The sequence below is a fragment of the Brachypodium distachyon genome, chromosome 1 (genome assembly GCF_000005505.3).
Source record: "Brachypodium distachyon strain Bd21 chromosome 1, Brachypodium_distachyon_v3.0, whole genome shotgun sequence".
Lineage (NCBI taxonomy): Eukaryota > Viridiplantae > Streptophyta > Magnoliopsida > Poales > Poaceae > Brachypodium > Brachypodium distachyon.
Genome location: NC_016131.3, coordinates 19,771,938 through 19,787,454, shown reverse-complemented (window position 1 = coordinate 19,787,454; position 15,517 = coordinate 19,771,938). Strand labels below are relative to the sequence as shown.

The 15,517-nt window shown below is 46.6% G+C and overlaps 3 protein-coding genes across 8 annotated transcripts; 2 read left to right on the top strand and 1 right to left on the bottom strand.

Annotated features, from left to right (window-relative positions):
* Positions 1-3,758: 3,758 nt before the first annotated feature.
* LOC104582053 lies at positions 3,759-4,223 on the top strand. Its single transcript, XM_010231341.1, has one exon. It carries the CDS (start codon positions 3,759-3,761, stop codon positions 4,221-4,223), a length of 465 nt encoding a protein of 154 aa, XP_010229643.1.
* Positions 4,224-4,997: 774 nt separating this feature from the next.
* Positions 4,998-13,854, top strand: LOC100830703 (peptidyl-prolyl cis-trans isomerase CYP37, chloroplastic). Of its 6 annotated transcripts, none has more exons than XR_002961664.1 (14): positions 5,011-5,277; positions 5,370-5,546; positions 5,639-5,728; positions 5,892-5,987; positions 6,098-6,205; positions 6,315-6,364; positions 7,521-7,623; positions 7,935-7,988; positions 8,747-8,902; positions 8,993-9,115; positions 9,484-9,533; positions 11,516-11,621; positions 11,718-11,799; positions 13,326-13,854. XR_002961664.1 is itself a non-coding variant. In XM_024456689.1 (12 exons), the coding sequence occupies exons 1-12, from the start codon at positions 5,080-5,082 to the stop codon at positions 9,810-9,812; spliced, it is 1,395 nt and encodes a 464-aa protein (XP_024312457.1). In that variant the 5' UTR covers positions 5,010-5,079; the 3' UTR covers positions 9,813-9,971. The 6 variants fall into 6 exon arrangements, 3 of the variants coding, with proteins under 3 accessions (XP_024312458.1, XP_024312457.1, XP_003562877.1); XR_002961663.1 differs by lacking the exon at positions 13,326-13,854 and adding an exon at positions 12,000-12,312; XR_002961662.1 differs by lacking the exon at positions 13,326-13,854 and having other exon boundaries at positions 11,718-11,909.
* On the bottom strand, positions 9,924-11,176 carry LOC100834859 (caffeoylshikimate esterase). The gene has a single exon (XM_014897725.2). It carries the CDS (start codon positions 11,024-11,026, stop codon positions 10,037-10,039), a length of 990 nt encoding a protein of 329 aa, XP_014753211.1. The 5' UTR covers positions 11,027-11,176; the 3' UTR covers positions 9,924-10,036.
* Positions 13,855-15,517: the final 1,663 nt, after the last annotated feature.

The window sequence follows — 15,517 nt, the reverse complement described above, 5'->3', positions numbered from 1 at the left end:
AGCACATCTCCCGATCCACTCCCGTGCAAGAACCTGCGGGAGCCGGGAGGGCATCTCACCCCGGCCTCAGCTCTAGCCTCCTCCCGATCCACATGTGTGTTGTGTGCATGCCTGCTTACTCTTTCTGTGGCACGCAAAAGAAAAGAAGGGCCACTGTACTCATGGTTGCCTACTGTTTGTTTAGGAGCCATGAGACATCATGTGCACGCATTACCGAAGGTGATGCAAACCGACAACTAGGCAAAAGGTTGTCCATACAGGTGATGAGGTGAATACCATGAATATAGCTAGCTGTGCTCATGCTGCTATTTACTCTAATTTAATTACACTAGTACAATGCCAAAATTAAGCATACGAGCACCGATAAAAAATCATTATTCACAAACGATTACATTGTTTGTGACTTATCACTCATTGATATTGCGCATTGCATAGAATTAGCGTCATCTCTAGCGTTGAAAATGGAATTCTTGTGAAATTAATGATACTCCCCCGGCTCAAAATATTTGTCGCACTGCCTTATACGGTATTGTTTTAACAAAAAAGAAACCCATCTAGTTCTAATCTTGTCAACGCGGCACATTTCTCAAACTTGGTCTCCTTCCTCCGTCGTCCCCACCGAGCTCCGTGCCCGCATCCCCTCCCTCTCCACCTCCCTTCGAGCGTCCGCATCCGCATCTGCTTTCCTCGCCGTTGGAGGTCTCACGCAGGGGTCGTGCCACCTCACCCTGCTCGCTGCCGGCGGGGGGTTCTCCCTCCTCGGTTGACGCATCCTGCAACTCCAGTGGGCCAGTCTGATAAAATTTGATCTACACAGCAGCAGCAGGGTGATTACTCTGAGAAAATTTGATCAACACATCGCAAAAATCACACAAACGGCATGAAGATTACTCATGTAGTACTTTGATAAAATTGGATCAACACATAGCAAAATCACACAGCCGCATCAAGATTCGTTTATTACTCTTGTAGTCCTCTGTTAACTCCCGTAGTCTGCCACCAATTCATGTTCCACGTACTGTTAACTGAACTGATATGAGAAGTACTACTACTAACTGGCACTAAATAAAACAGGAAAAGTTAGTCTACTCAAAGGCTATGTGCAAATCTCTTCAGCAAAACACAGTATTGGTGAATTAACAACAGAAAATGAACCCCCCGCAAAAAACAACAACAGAAAATGAAGTTCCTGTTTCAGTTCTTGCTATTCTGCTTGAAAGCAATCTATTGCAAAAAGGAGAGAAGTGGCGTGGTGTGCCATCGCTGCTGCGGTCTTCCTCCTCGTGGCCCTCTTCCCGTCCCACTCCTCCAGGACCCAGTTGACCCCGACGCTGGACGCCGCTCGAGGGCGCAACAACATACTGCAGCGTCTGGATCTGTGCCCGCAGCAAGATGATGGGGCTCGCGGCTGTCGGGCTACCTCGCCGTCGTTCCCTCCTCCTCTGACGTGTGATCCATGCCGCGCCCCCTCCTCTGAGGCCTGATGCATCGGCCTCGCCTGGCAAAGCAAAGGGAGGGAAGGAGGCAAAGGCGGGGGCGCTAGAAGGGGGCGACGGCGCAGATCAGGAGGGTGGAGGCGGAGCGGGGGCGGCGGCGCAGAACCAGATCGAGAGATTTTTTCAATGGACCCACACGGCTCGACCCCGTGGGGTTGGATGTACTTGCCCGACGGTTTTTAGCGCGGACGGACGACGACGGAGGAAGCTTTCCTCCTTTTATTATTTGATTTGATACATATATCACATTGGATACTACCCTAACTGTCTGCTGACTCGATAGTGCTGCTGATCACAGAGAGTCTGTAGAGATGAATGGATCGATCAGATCCCAAGCGATAACGACATATCGCCTGCCCATATGGGCCACGCGCGAAAGGAAGGGAACCTCGGGGGTAGTTGGGCTTTTGGCCGTTGTGTGTGGGCTGTTTGAAGTGAGAGGTGTCTACTTAAATTTTGGCCGGAAGGTAAAGACATACGTCCTGCTTAATTGTACATCTTGCGCATATAACGAATATAAAGTGGGATTAGCCATAGCTTGTGGCTCTAGCTGACTAGCTCTATGCAGGTAGATTGATCTATTGTCAGCTGTAAAACTGTGCCTCTAGGGGCAGCCCCAGATAATCTTATATACATGGCCAATCTATGGTTGCATGATTTTTTTCTTGAAGAAGGTATTGTAGTCGTCTTGGACTCATGCTTTAGTTGGGCCCGCTTATGTCTAAGTCAGCCCAGTCTTCTCCTGCGCAGGCCAAGTCATGAGGATACCTGGTTGGCATATCCTCGACAACTGCCATGCTATGTAAGCAGTAAGCCGACCGATCACCATCGCCTTCTCCGTGTTCTGTGAACCGTGGCATTGCTTAAGCCCCCAAGCTGTCGGCCTGTTGGCATAGACTTCGTGTCAATCCTGCACTTATTTCCAAGAAAGGGAAAAAATCTCTTTTTTCTTAAAACAATCGTAACGAGATTAAGTTTTAACTGACCCGATCTTTTCAGTGTGCCGGACCAGCTGGAGAGTCGTTATCATACGATCAGTCGTCCTCGCCGTCCGTACGGCTCTGGAGTCACTTGCCGACTTGACGGGTTGTGGCAATTTTTACTTGGCGACGCGAACTCGATGGTCGTTTGAAAAAAAGCATCCGCATTTCCACTACGAACTACGAAGTGACGCGGAGCGGTTGCTTCGATGGTTTTCTTTGCCTCGTCCGGCACACGCGGGAACTTAGCGAGCGTGTTTTCTAGATCACGCCTGTAACCCATGTTTCTTTAAGAAAGCTTAAGACAAGAAATTCCACAAGATGCATGTCGTAGTTTAGGAATACCATAATGCAATTGTGAGTAGCGTATGCCAGAGGGCTTCTAGCCATTGGGTTGAAAAAATCGGTATATTTGTGACGACAAATGAACTAATACCAAGATATCGTAAAGAAACCTATACAAAATGCATGTATGTGAGTATGTCTATAGGATTTACGATATGTGCTCTATTAACAATGCTTTTGAGAGATACGAGAGAGCCTTATTATCCACCAAGCAAATATACCAGGGTGTAGTACTAGACGGCTAGACCTTCAAGACTCCATCACGAACCTTTATGTATGCTCTTTTACAAAAGAGAATTACAATGGAGTACACTTATTCCTAGTTTTATTAGGTGCATGCTACCCCCATATATACCAACAGAGTGCTCTTGTGCACCCGGAAAAAGAGGGAATGCGTAATTTTTAAACCGATTACATTGTCTTGCGTCCATCATCATTTTTATGCATCAAGAAATTGCACATCTCACATAACAGTAAGTTAAATGGGGAAGGCCGTTTGCTTTGATATGCAACACCATCTGTCACATAACCGAAAGTTAACACTCTAAGGAAACTCTCTGAGTAGATATGGACTCGATCTCTTTTTGAGGTATGTAGTACCAATGTTCTAAATTAAAGAAATCAATTGTGAAAAATATGGAATGTTTAAATGCGCAAAAGGACTAAATATGGAACTTCTAGTCAGGCAACATTTAACAGAAATTAATTTGATTCAACTGGGCACTATATTTAGCTTATTTTGAGGAATGTATCAATGGAATGTAAATCAGGCAAAAATAAATGCTATTAAAATTTGATTGCATATCATGTTGCCGAGATCCCTATATATAAAGGTGCCGAGGACCTCCGTCTTCATCCATTATCACAGACCTGTATTCGTAGTCATACATATATTTTACTCGTGCCTAATTCGAATCCGATCGAAGCAATAGAAACTATGACGATGCAGTGTCTCCTTCTCGCCATCCTAATGGCTTCCATCTTCCACATGGCCTCCTCCGCAAGAGGGACCATCTCAGACAACTCGACAATAGGGGTAGATTCTATCGGAACAGCGTACGAAGTCCTCGAGGACAACGGTTTGCCACCGGGCCTCCTCCCACTAGGCGTGGAGTCGTACACACTCAAGGGAGGTAATCTGGCGGTGACTCTCCCAAACACGTGCGAGTTCTCTGTCCCGATAGCTGGCAAGCAATACAAGTTTCGCTATGATAGTACCATTGGAGGGGTTCTCCAGGATGGATCAATAAGCCGTGTGTATGGTGTGAGGTTGCAGGTGGAGTTCGCGTGGCTTGGACTCAGCCAGATTCAGCACCTCGGTGACCAGCTCAAGCTCCAACTTGAGACATCCACACAGTCATTCCCCGCTAGTGCCTTTGCACTGAGCCCCAGATGCAACTGAGGGATCGGCCGATCAATCGACATGAATAAGTTTGTGACGGTTTTTTTATTCATGGTTCGTGTGTGCTACATGCTTGTAATAAACGACATCCAATTTTGTGCTCGGCCAGGATTGGAGATTGCCAAATTAACGATGCTACATTAATGGGCACACCTGTAACCCGTCATCATTTGTATGCAACAAGAAATTGCACATGTCACATTACAGTAAGTTAAAATGGGGAAAGCCATTTTCTATGATATACAACACCATATGCGAGAAACCTAAGGCTTTGAGCTTCAGCCTCCCCTTATGTTACTCTATTTTGCAATGAATATTCCCACGCTGAAGGTCCTCAAAGATTTATTTTGAGGAAACTCTCGGACTAAATATGGACTCAATCTCTTTTTAAAAGGTTTCCAATTATGAAAAAACGGAATGTTTAAACGCGCAAAATTACTAAATATGGAACTTTTACTTAGACAGCATTTAACAGAAATAAATTTGATTCAATTGGGCACTATATTTAGCTTATTTTGAGGAATGCATCAATGGAATGTAATTAGGCAAAAATAAATGCTAACCTTTTTTGTCACATTCTAACCTCTTAGATGGGCCCTATCGCACCTGGGCCGGGAGGACGCGTTTTGGGGCCGGCCCGGTCGCTCTATTCTCGGGCTTCACCGGGCCGGCCCGTCTAATCTGTACCGGGCCGGCCCGTTGGCCATCATTACCTCTAACTGACTGGCTGCGGATAGAAGGCGACCACGACGACGGCGACAGTAGCAACGTCACCACCCTTCCGTTCCCCCCCTCTCCAACCCGAAATCCCTTCACAAAGACCCCACCCATTCCGTTTGCGACCCTCGCACACTCCATGGCATCACGAGTGGCCACGGTGGTGCTCGCCGGAGCCCTCCCCGTATCCCCGCGCACTCCCGCGGCTGCGCCCGGGGGCAGCCAGTTCGTCGCGTGGACGAACTGCCCGAGCCGCCATCGCGGCATTCGATGCGGCGTCCCCCGTGCCTCTCGCAGCCGCCCGCACCACCCCTCCTCCTCCCTCTGCACTGCTGAGGTAGCTGCATCTCTACTCCAAACTCCAAACCACGTCTTACAAGGTCCATCGGTGCTTTAATTTATCTCCATGGGTGGTCTGGTCTGGTTCAGGACGGTCTGCTCGAGCTGCTGAAGAGCGCGGTCGCTGCGCTCGCCATCATCGCCCAGATTTCCGTGGCGCTGCCGGCGAATGCGATCCTCTACTCGCCGGACACGAACGTGCCGAGGACGGGGGAGCTCGCGCTGCGCAGGGCCATCCCCGCGAACCCGAAGATGAAAACCGTACAGGTAAACACGTATCAGGATCGGCGCTGTGCTTAGCATATGTGTGCAAGTATGATTGGCCGTTGTGTCTCAGGTTCTGTGCACACATTTGCCAGGAATCGCTGGAGGACATCTCGTACTTGCTCAGGATACCACAGAGGAAGCCGTATGGCTCCATGGAGGGGGATGTCAAGAAGGCCATGAAAGTAAACTGACTCCATGTCTTCTAATAAGTACCTAATTTGAAGAGCTATTCAGATTGGTGATGACATATGCTTTATTCATTGCATCGTAATGTAACCTTCTTACTGAATCAGCTGAGCTCATCGTTCTGAATCCTGATATATATACAACCTGCTCTGAATGCAGATAGTCATGGAGAACAAGGAGACAATTTTGGAAAGTGTACCTGTAGAACTAAAGGAAAAGGGCTCCGAGCTATATACTTCCTTGCTCGAAGGGAAGGTAAGTAAGTTATGTTAAGAGGGTGGAATATGGCTGGTGAGACAAAAATAAATAGATGAGTTACTTCAGTATCTTTCATTATCTGAAGAATAACTCCACTATCTTTGCAGGGTGGTTTACAAACTCTCTTGAAATATATTAATGATAAGGACAATGACAGACTTTCTGTAGCGCTTGCTTCGTCTCTTGATACTCTTGCTGAGTTGGAGCTGTTGCAGGTAAGTCTAGTCAACTTAAGAACTATTGTTTTCAGGATACTTAGAGCACACTAATTCTGCTCCAGTGAAGGTTGGATTATTTATTAATGGGATAGTTTTCCTTCAACAGGCTCCAGGCTTATCCTTTCTCTTACCTAAACAGTATTTAGATTATCCAAGGTATTTTTCTGTCGATGTCTCTAATAATCTCCAAATGCATTTCCTGTCATTTCTTGGAGAAACTTTGTTTGTAAACAATGTTTTCATGTTTCATTTCATAGTAGCCACCACTTCTATATCCTAGCATTGGAGTGAGGTTCGATTGGAACAGTCGTAGGTGTGAAGATTGAAGCTGATATGGAACTTGATCGCGCATTGCAAAGAAAAAACACGCATTTCTTATTTCTGTTAGAAGACTTAATCATGAGAGGAACAATCTATGCACTTCTCTACCTGAGCTTCTTGATGGTAGTTCAGGGTTCCAGTCTACCTTTAGTAGGTTTATCTCAAATCATCCACGCTGCTTGGGAAACTGCATTACTTTTATGGTGTGGCACTGGAAATTAAGTTAACGCTTAGCAATTTATCAATATTTGCACACTGATTGGTTATCGTGTCTGCTTCCTTGTGTATATTTCATTGGCGCGAGTGGAAACTGTCAGACTGAAAGCAGTTAATACTTAATTTGGCACATGGCTGTCGATTTCAAAAGAATAAGACAAAAACTCCATACTTGTCATTTACTAGCTAAATGCACGTGCTTTTTTACGGAATTAAAAGTATATTTTACATGCATGAGTTGTTTTAAATACTCATGTGTTCATATTTTCCAATTTTATGCTAAATAAGAATTCTTTCAAAATATTTGTTGAGAAAACAATTATCTCAAAAGTATATATCAAACCAAATCAACTACCATAAAAGATCTTGATACATATCTACATCACATTGAATGGGTGACAATCAAGTGATTATCTAAGAAGCTAGGGTGTAGTCTCGATAGATGAATTGACGACCACCAACTGGAATCTTTATAAGTGTAATGAATAATATTAACATGATTAAATTCCAGCTTTGTACTTAATGGTCAGAAAATTGCACGAGCATTTTTCTTTTCAAATTTTAGAAGGGCAGTAAAAAACCCTCCTCTTTTGATTATTAGTTAATGCACAAACTATATGATATGTGAACATTGGATTATGCGTTTCTGCAACTGTAACGGTGGTTTGAATTTTCTATCTTGGTGTTGGAGGCATTTACATTTAGTGTTTGGTTCATCATTTTCTGTAGAAAAACATTTATACGGAATTTAATTGAAATGCCTTTTTATTAATAGGCTAACAGGAAGAGGAGTTGTTGAATTCGCAGTTGAGAAAGGAGATGGTTCAACATTCTTTCCGACCGCTGGTGGTGAACCCAAAAGTGTTGCTACAATTCAGGTAACCGTTATCATGATAGTGATATCGTAAACAGTTTCGTCAACATTCAGCTTTATCAATATCCCCCCCCCCCCCCCCACTCCCCCACCCCGCGCCCCTATTGTCGTATTTTGTACAAGGTGTTTTAGTGGTTAACTAATAGCTGGGCATTATAAACTGCACTCTTTTGGCAATGATAAATGAGAACCAGGTCCTTAGTGCTATCCTTTGTGATTGCATGATCTGCAAGACTGCAACAGTATTGTCTTCCTCCACTTCTCTGCAAAAATGACAGATTCATGTGTCAGTTATTGATTGTGTACTACATGCAGGTCGTAGTTGATGGATATTCTGCGCCACTGACTGCTGGAAATTTTGTGAAATTGGTAAGGTAGCTTAACTATCTCATTGTTTCCTGAAAGTAGTCATTGTGAAGTATATAAATGCAAAATAAATAACACCAGAATTGTCTTTAGTGAAGGAGTAAGTATCACAAAACCTCAACAATTGGGGATCTGGTATCAGAAAACCACCACTCTTGGAAAAAAATCACCTATCACAGGTGCACAGCTATTTGGCTAATTACTAACACAGAACCTAAATTCTGAGACCAGGCACATTTGACGGCAAATCTGACCGGTTGGGCCTACCGGTCAGTTTGCCACATGGCAAAATAAACCAGGACCAGGACTGAAGTGAGGTGAACCAGGTGGCAACTGACTGGTGGGCCGGACCAGTCAGATTCGCTGTCAAATGGCCCAGATCTCACAGTTTGGGTTATGTGTTAGTAATTAGCCAAATAATTGTCATCATGTGAATTTTTTTCCAAGAGTTCTGGTTTTCTGAATTCTGATACCATACCCCCAATTGTTGGGGTTTTCTGATATTTACTCTTATTGAAGAGGCATCTCCTAGAGCTTCGATGTAACATACTCCCTCCGTCCCATAATTCTTGTCGAAATATTACATGTATCTAGAGGCTTTTTAGGAATAGATACATCCATATTTGGACAAATTTGAGACAAGAATTATGGGACGGAGGGAGTATTACATATGCATTATGCTATGGTGTTTGAAAATTTTCTGTAGGGGCAGTTGCATTGATGTTTAACAGTTGAAGTCGATGAGGTTAACTTTGCTTCAGGTTTTAGATGGGGCATATGATGGGGCAACACTAAAATCTGCAAGTCAGGCAATCATTGCAGACAGTAAGGCTGGGAAGAAAGGATATACCCTTCCATTAGAGGTCATGCCAGCTGGACAGTTTGAACCGTTATACAGAAGTCCACTAAATATTCAGGTCACTCACTTGCACTGCTTCAACGCCGAAATAAATTTTGATCTCATTTTCTCTATATCATGATTCGTTTCCTTTGGTCACAAAATATAGGATGGAGAGTTGCCAGTTCTTCCAATGTCTGTGTACGGCTCTATTGCCATGGCACATAGTGAGGACTCCGATGAATACTCGTCACCTGACCAGTTCTTCTTCTATCTTTATGATAAGAGAAATGTGAGTAAAAGGCTGCATTTTTACAACAGACCGACATAAACAATTGGATTGACACAATTATCAAGATACACTAGATCAAATTGGATAACTGGACTTGACAGAACAGCACTTCACATTTCCTCTCATGTTGTGAAATATATTTGCTATATATTTAAAGGGTTGGTCATGTTTGCGTATGAAAAATTCATGAATATCTGGATACTGGATAGAAATGTACATGTAAACAATGCACTAACCATCAGCTATCGGGTAATACAAAATGTATGAATGCACAATCTGCATTGTCATCCTCTTCTCAGTGCCTGTAGTGTGCCATCTGGAATTATGCAGATAGTTTGATGTGTGATGACTTTGTTGTATTTTTGCAGTCTGGTTTAGGAGGAATCTCGTTTGACGAAGGACAATTTTCAGTTTTCGGGTAAGTCATGACTCTCGTTATTACATTTCTGTGACCACTAAATAGCAGAATGAGTTAAGAGAGATCGATCTCTTTTGTGGATGAAAAAGCAAGAACTTCCCTGTGGACACAAACATCTGCAGGTATGCTACTGCAGAAGGGAGAGATGTCCTTTCGCAGATTAAGACTGGAGATAAAATTCGTTCGGCCAAGTTGGTACAGGGGAGAGAACGCCTTGTACTGCCAGCAGCTACGGCGCCGGCTCCAGCAGATCCAGCGCCGGCTCCGGCCAAGAGCTAACACAATCATATACGTAGTACATACAAATACACAATCAACCCGAGGCACAACAAACCCGAAGCTGGAAGCATTCCATTGATCATGAGACAACCATTCTGTATACCGAGACCATGTAAAGCACCAAGTCAGTTTATTTAAAAGTGAACGTATATGTATAATCGTTGCACACTTGCATATCAAAACAATTTTGGTGTACAATTGGTCATTTCACAATCCGAATGGTGTCAAGATGTTGCCGCCGGCGTGCATCTCTCGTTGAGCCAGGCGAGGATGTCGCCGCGCACGCGCTCTATGTTCTCGTCCGGCTCCCCGAAGAGCATGGAGTGGAGCATCCCGTCGTACATCTTGAGGGTCTTGTCCTTGCTGGCGGCGGCCTCGTAGAGCGCGCGGCTGACGGCAGGGTCGGTGACCTCGTCGGCGCTGCCGTGCACGACGAGGAACGGGACGCTGACCTCGCCGAGGCGCGCGCCGAGCTCGTCGGTGGCGCGCAGCAGCTCGGTGACGGTGCCGAGCCTGGGCCGGCCGTTGTAGCGCATGGGGTTCCTGGCCGAGACGAGGCGCTTGGCGGGCACCTTGACGGACTTCTCGATGAGGTCGGCGGTGGGCACGATGGGGAGCGTGGGCGCGAACCGCGCGACGAGGGTGAGGATCTGCGGCAGCGGCCATGGCGGGCGGATCCGGTCGGAGATCCTGCACATGGGCGCCACGAGCACGGCGCCCGTCCACTCCCCGGGGGGCGTGCGGAGGTGGATGAGCAGGCAGATCGCGCCGCCCATGGACTCCCCGAACAGGAAGCAGGGCAGCCCCGCGTGCTCCTCCCGCTGCTTAACGGAGCGGAAGAAAGCGAGGAGGTCGGCGACGGCGGGCTCGAGCGCGGGGACGAAGGCGCGGAGGCCGTGGGAGCGGCCGTGGCCCGGGAGGTCGGCGGCGAAGCAGGCGAAGCCGGAGCGGGCCAGGAAGACGGCCGTGGACTGGAACGTCCAGCTGATGTCGTTGCCGTAGCCGTGGACCATGAAGACGAGCGCCCGCGGCGGCGTGCCCCCCGCGGCCGCGGGGCGCCACGCGCGCGTGAAGAGGCGGCGCGGGCTGGCCCCCGGCGGGGTGAAGTAGGACGACTCGCCCTCCGCCCCGTGGGACGCGTAGTACTCCGCCTCCGTGGCCGGATGCTCGCCCCAGAAGTTCACCGGCGCCTGCTGCGCGCCTTCCTGCGTCATGCTGGGATCGACTCGAGGCGCTGTGGCGTGGTGGAGTTTGGGATTGGGAGGGGAACGAACTGGTGTCGGCGAGTGGTGGGGGAGTCGTTGCTGCCTCCTGGACTGGGATCAGGGGAGGCCGTTCCGCTCACGTTTGGGTTTGCGGGGATTGGGTGAAGTTTCGGGGCGGGTGGATCCGCGCAAATACTACCGTGTACTGTGCACAACTGACTATATGTAAATTACCAGTGGAAATGTCCGTGAGTTGTCACGGCCCACGTGAGCGGCGAACGTTTGCATAAAGCTGCTGAATTTTGTTGATGGTTGAGCTTGGCATTGTTGTCGATGTTGCATAAAATTTGAGTCGGTGTTTCCTAGATATATAATGCTCACTCCGATATGTCTTCAATTTTAGAAATTGTCAATTTCATAACATGGGATCGGAAAACCGAAGTAGTGAAGTATGTCTGCCTGAACATCTAATGATTGTACTTTAACTTGATGCATCAGATGAAGGCCGTGTAGTGCTGATAGCATTGTCAAAAGAAGAAATGCAAGAAGCACGAATGAGGTTAAAGCAGTGATGTTTCAGATTTTGTAACTTTTTTGTTATGAGGTAATTGGCTTCAAACTTTATGAAATAAAATGGTACTGGAAACATCATTGAAAATGCACCCTATACTAAACTGATAGTAGTATATTATATTTACAGGAGGACACATTTCTTCATATTACAACATGAACTTTTTGCATCCAATGTCTGATGGATGTAGCAGTAACAAGTATACTGTCAGGTAAGAGATGTTGCTCCTTGATGTTTTGGTTATGGCTAAGAAATAATCACAAGTAACTTAGTTGCAAGAGGCTGTCAATGGACATCATGTGTTGAGGACTTCTTTGTACACGATGTTCTTCGTGGTGGACACCAAAGATGTCTTTTGTTTCTTTGGTTTCCTTGACTTTGACTTTTTTGCGTTCTCATCATTCTTTACAGCGAGGATTTTTATGTTCCTTCTTGCTATTGCCCTCGACAAGACCACATACAACTGGCCGTAGGAGAACACCGGTTCCGGTAGGTACACGCCGACAATTGGGATTGTTTGGCCTTGTGCCTTGTTGATCGTCATTGCGAAGCTCAGCCTAATCGGGAACTGCTTCCTCTTGAAACGGAATGGGAACATGTCATCGTCGGATGGGCAGAGAGGAATCCGAGGAAGGAACACCCTCTTACCAACTTGCTGTTCTAGCACGATCTCGGCATCAATTGCAAAATCCACGTACTATGAGCCTCGTGCCGTTACACAATCTGTTAGCCGGGTCAATATTTCTTAGGAGTATAACGGGGCAGTTGATCTTCAATTTGAGAACGTGCAGAGGCAGCCTGTTCGGGGTAAGCGTGTTCAAGAACTCGGGAGGGTAGTAACCGTGTGGATCATCTTCCGCACCGTCGAAGATGTGGTAGATCATTTCCTCTCCATTGAAACGCTCTATCATTCGCATGTTTATATTATCGACGTTGTCGTTCTTCGTCGTGAGGATAGCTCTAGAAGTAATATAGTTTGGGTCGGCCATGCTGGTGTTCAAAGCTGGGAACACATGGTCGATCAACCTCTCTATGTCACTCTCCTTTTCAGTAGACGGCACACACACGTCTTCTGGAAGCCGTATGTTTCCTTCTTCATCGGCCTCCTCGGTGCCATCGCCGACACGCAATAACCTAAAACTTACTTTTAGAAGAACTTTTTCCCAAACCATGATGGAATTCTGGTATGCCTTAAAACAAGTTGCTTGTAGCATAGTGCTTAGAGAGGACACCGATTCACTTATCTGGCAATACACTGCTTCAGGGCAGTATTCTTCTAGCTCTCACTATAGCATCATCAACTTTAGAGGTGTCAAACAGATCTTCATACCCTCTCTTTGGTCAATCCCTGCTCCACCCAGGGTTCAGGTTTTTCTGTGGCTGGTCTCTCATAATAACATCATGACCAAAGATAACCTAAAAAAAAAGACATATAGAGAAACCAGAGAGCTGTGTTTTTTGTGCTGAAAATGAAACTGTTCCTCGTCTCTTTTTTGAATGTGTAGTTGCTAAAATCATTTGGTAAACAGTTTCCCTCCATTTCAATAAACAGCTAGGGGCTGATCTAGAATCCATTGCCAGATTATGGATTTCTCACAAAAAACATGGAGCTTTGAATTCTATTTGTGCCGCTATCCTTTGGTGTATCTGGAAATTTAGAAATAGCTTTATTTTTGAAAATGCTGTTTGGATTACCTCTAACCAATTATGGTGGCTTATACTCCGAACTCTACAAAGATTATCTACAAGCAGGAGATTTTGGGACAGGTCGAGGGTTTCTGTTCCCTCCTCCGCTCGGTGCTGAAGGCACCCCCTCTCTTGGGCTGGCGCTAGCAGCTTTCATCTCTACTGGAGGTAGAGTTTGCTTGCTGGCGTCAAGGCCTGAAGACACACTCCTGGGAGACTACGCCAAGCTGAAGATCTCCGATACGCACCAGTCTCCCCCGCGCATGGCTGCTCGCCGGGCGCCCCTCCTGAGCCCAACCTCCCCGCTGGACTCTGGTGGCTCCTCTCCGCAGCCGTCCCCCATGAAGAAGAAGAAAATGGCGATGCTCCACCGTTCTTCCTCACTGCCCTGCGAGGCACGCTGAATCGCCGAAAGGGTCGGCTGTAATGAAACTCCATAGTTGATTTTGCTAGAAAGATAGGTTTAGAGAAGGAATAGCTTTTGAGTTTTTGTGACACAAATTTATTCTGCTACAACTGCGATTTTGGTCCCACAATGGGTCTCAATGAAAAGTTGGGACCGGGGGCGAGCCCCTGATCATCTAAAAAGAGATAGAGTGGAGAGAGGGAAAACAATTGCAGTATATGATTAAAATATTTGTGAGTGAACTCAGGGGTTGGGATTTGGGGAATCTGTTGGAGAAGGGAGGAATTTGAGAAAGGTATCTTTTTTAGGGATCCTCATATAGCAATTTGGGGAGTCAAAAAATAGGTAGTCCCCTGGACTTGCTCTTAACGTCTCGTATTCTCCTGCCGTTACCATCGACCCGGAAAAATGTTCAGTAAAGAAGAGGCGCTGGATATGATGCCCCTGTCGAATAAGGGCAGAAATAAAGAAGGACAAAAAAGGGGTTCGATTTGTTCCAGAGGAACGTCCGGAAGCCGGCCGGGAGAGACACAGCACAAGTTGGATCGTGCTGCTCTGCACGTGAAGGACGGTAAAGAATTCCGGCTTGTGGCCTGCACGAACAAGCACAAAACCAAACACGCTCCGTGGTTCATACTACCATACCACTAGCGCTGGTTATTGGTGTGCGAACAAGTGTACTCACCATTTGGGTGCACCGAAGAGGCGGTGGGCAACAAAGGAAGGGAGAAACACGAGCGATGTCTTTTAAAAGGAATGAAAATGGAAAAGATTTAAAAAAAAAATTGTACAGGCAACTGGATGGAAAACCATGAGGAGGAGAGACGTGGTCCACCTGAGACTCTTCTCGTCTCAACCAAGGCAAGAGGCAAACCAACCACCCCATTGCTTCAGTTCATCCGTTCCATCCCTCGTCCTATTCCGAGCGAGGCGGAGTTAGGTGTATGTATATTTGTTAGCGCAGAGAGAGAGATAGAGAGACGAGGTTGTGTCTGATTTGTGTTTGGATCGATCTTGGAGGAAGGAAGGAAGGAAGAAGAATTGTTTTTCTGATAGAGAGGATGCCGACGGGAACGATGAAGAGGCTGTTCGTTGAGTCGTCGTCGTCTTCTTTGTCAGGCAGCGGCGGGGGCCACCGCCACCAAACGACGAAATCGGCCGGATCCGAAGAGGAAGGGGAAGGAAGAAATACTTGGCGCGAGGGAGGAGGATTCCGTTGAGTTCGTTGCATGGGGAGTCCCGATCCGGGCTGCTCAGTTTGGGGCGTCGGGAACAAGATATGAAGAGCTCCTCAGTTTAGGGAGGGAGAAAAGAGGTCTGCTGGATGGTATTTTCTGGCCAAAACACCTAAATTTGAGGATAGGAGAGTCCCTCTTGAACTTGCTCGTAGCAGTAGTACATGTTACAAAGGGCCGCGTAGAACTTGGTTCGATACCATAAACATGAGGTTCAAGAAAAAGTAAGTAAGAAAGAAAGGAAAACTGCGTGTTGGGTGAGAATACGGCTCGAGTTTTTCTTCTTCTGGCTTGCATGTTGGAACGAACGGTACAACCGACAAAGTCGTATCGTGGCACCGGTAAGGAAATTCCCCCGTCACTGGAGATTGAGACACTTCTCTGCAAAACACCAGCTGAACGGGATTTTTGCAGATTTCATCACTTATTTGTCTAATCGGTTGCACATAGGTTCTAATTAGTTGTTTGACTCTCTAATGAGGATTCTGACCGTGGGGCCCACTGATCAGTGCCAAGCTGCCCCTCAAGTCGCTCCCGTCCGCACGTTCTTCCTCGGCCATCCGTTCGTCGCCGCCCGCTGCCCGCAGCTTCGAGTTCGTCGA

Coding starts and splice junctions, on each gene's coding strand:
- LOC100834859 (XM_014897725.2), bottom strand. CDS start 11,026: ATGACGCAGGAAGGCGCGCAGCAGGCGCCGGTGAACTTCTGGGGCGAG.
- LOC100830703 (XM_024456689.1), top strand. CDS start 5,080: ATGGCATCACGAGTGGCCACGGTGGTGCTCGCCGGAGCCCTCCCCGTA. Junction 5,278..5,369: donor CCTCCCTCTGCACTGCTGAG/GTAGCTGCATCT, acceptor GGTCTGGTTCAG/GACGGTCTGCTCGAGCTGCT. Junction 8,903..8,992: donor GAAGTCCACTAAATATTCAG/GTCACTCACTTG, acceptor CACAAAATATAG/GATGGAGAGTTGCCAGTTCT.
- LOC104582053 (XM_010231341.1), top strand. CDS start 3,759: ATGACGATGCAGTGTCTCCTTCTCGCCATCCTAATGGCTTCCATCTTC.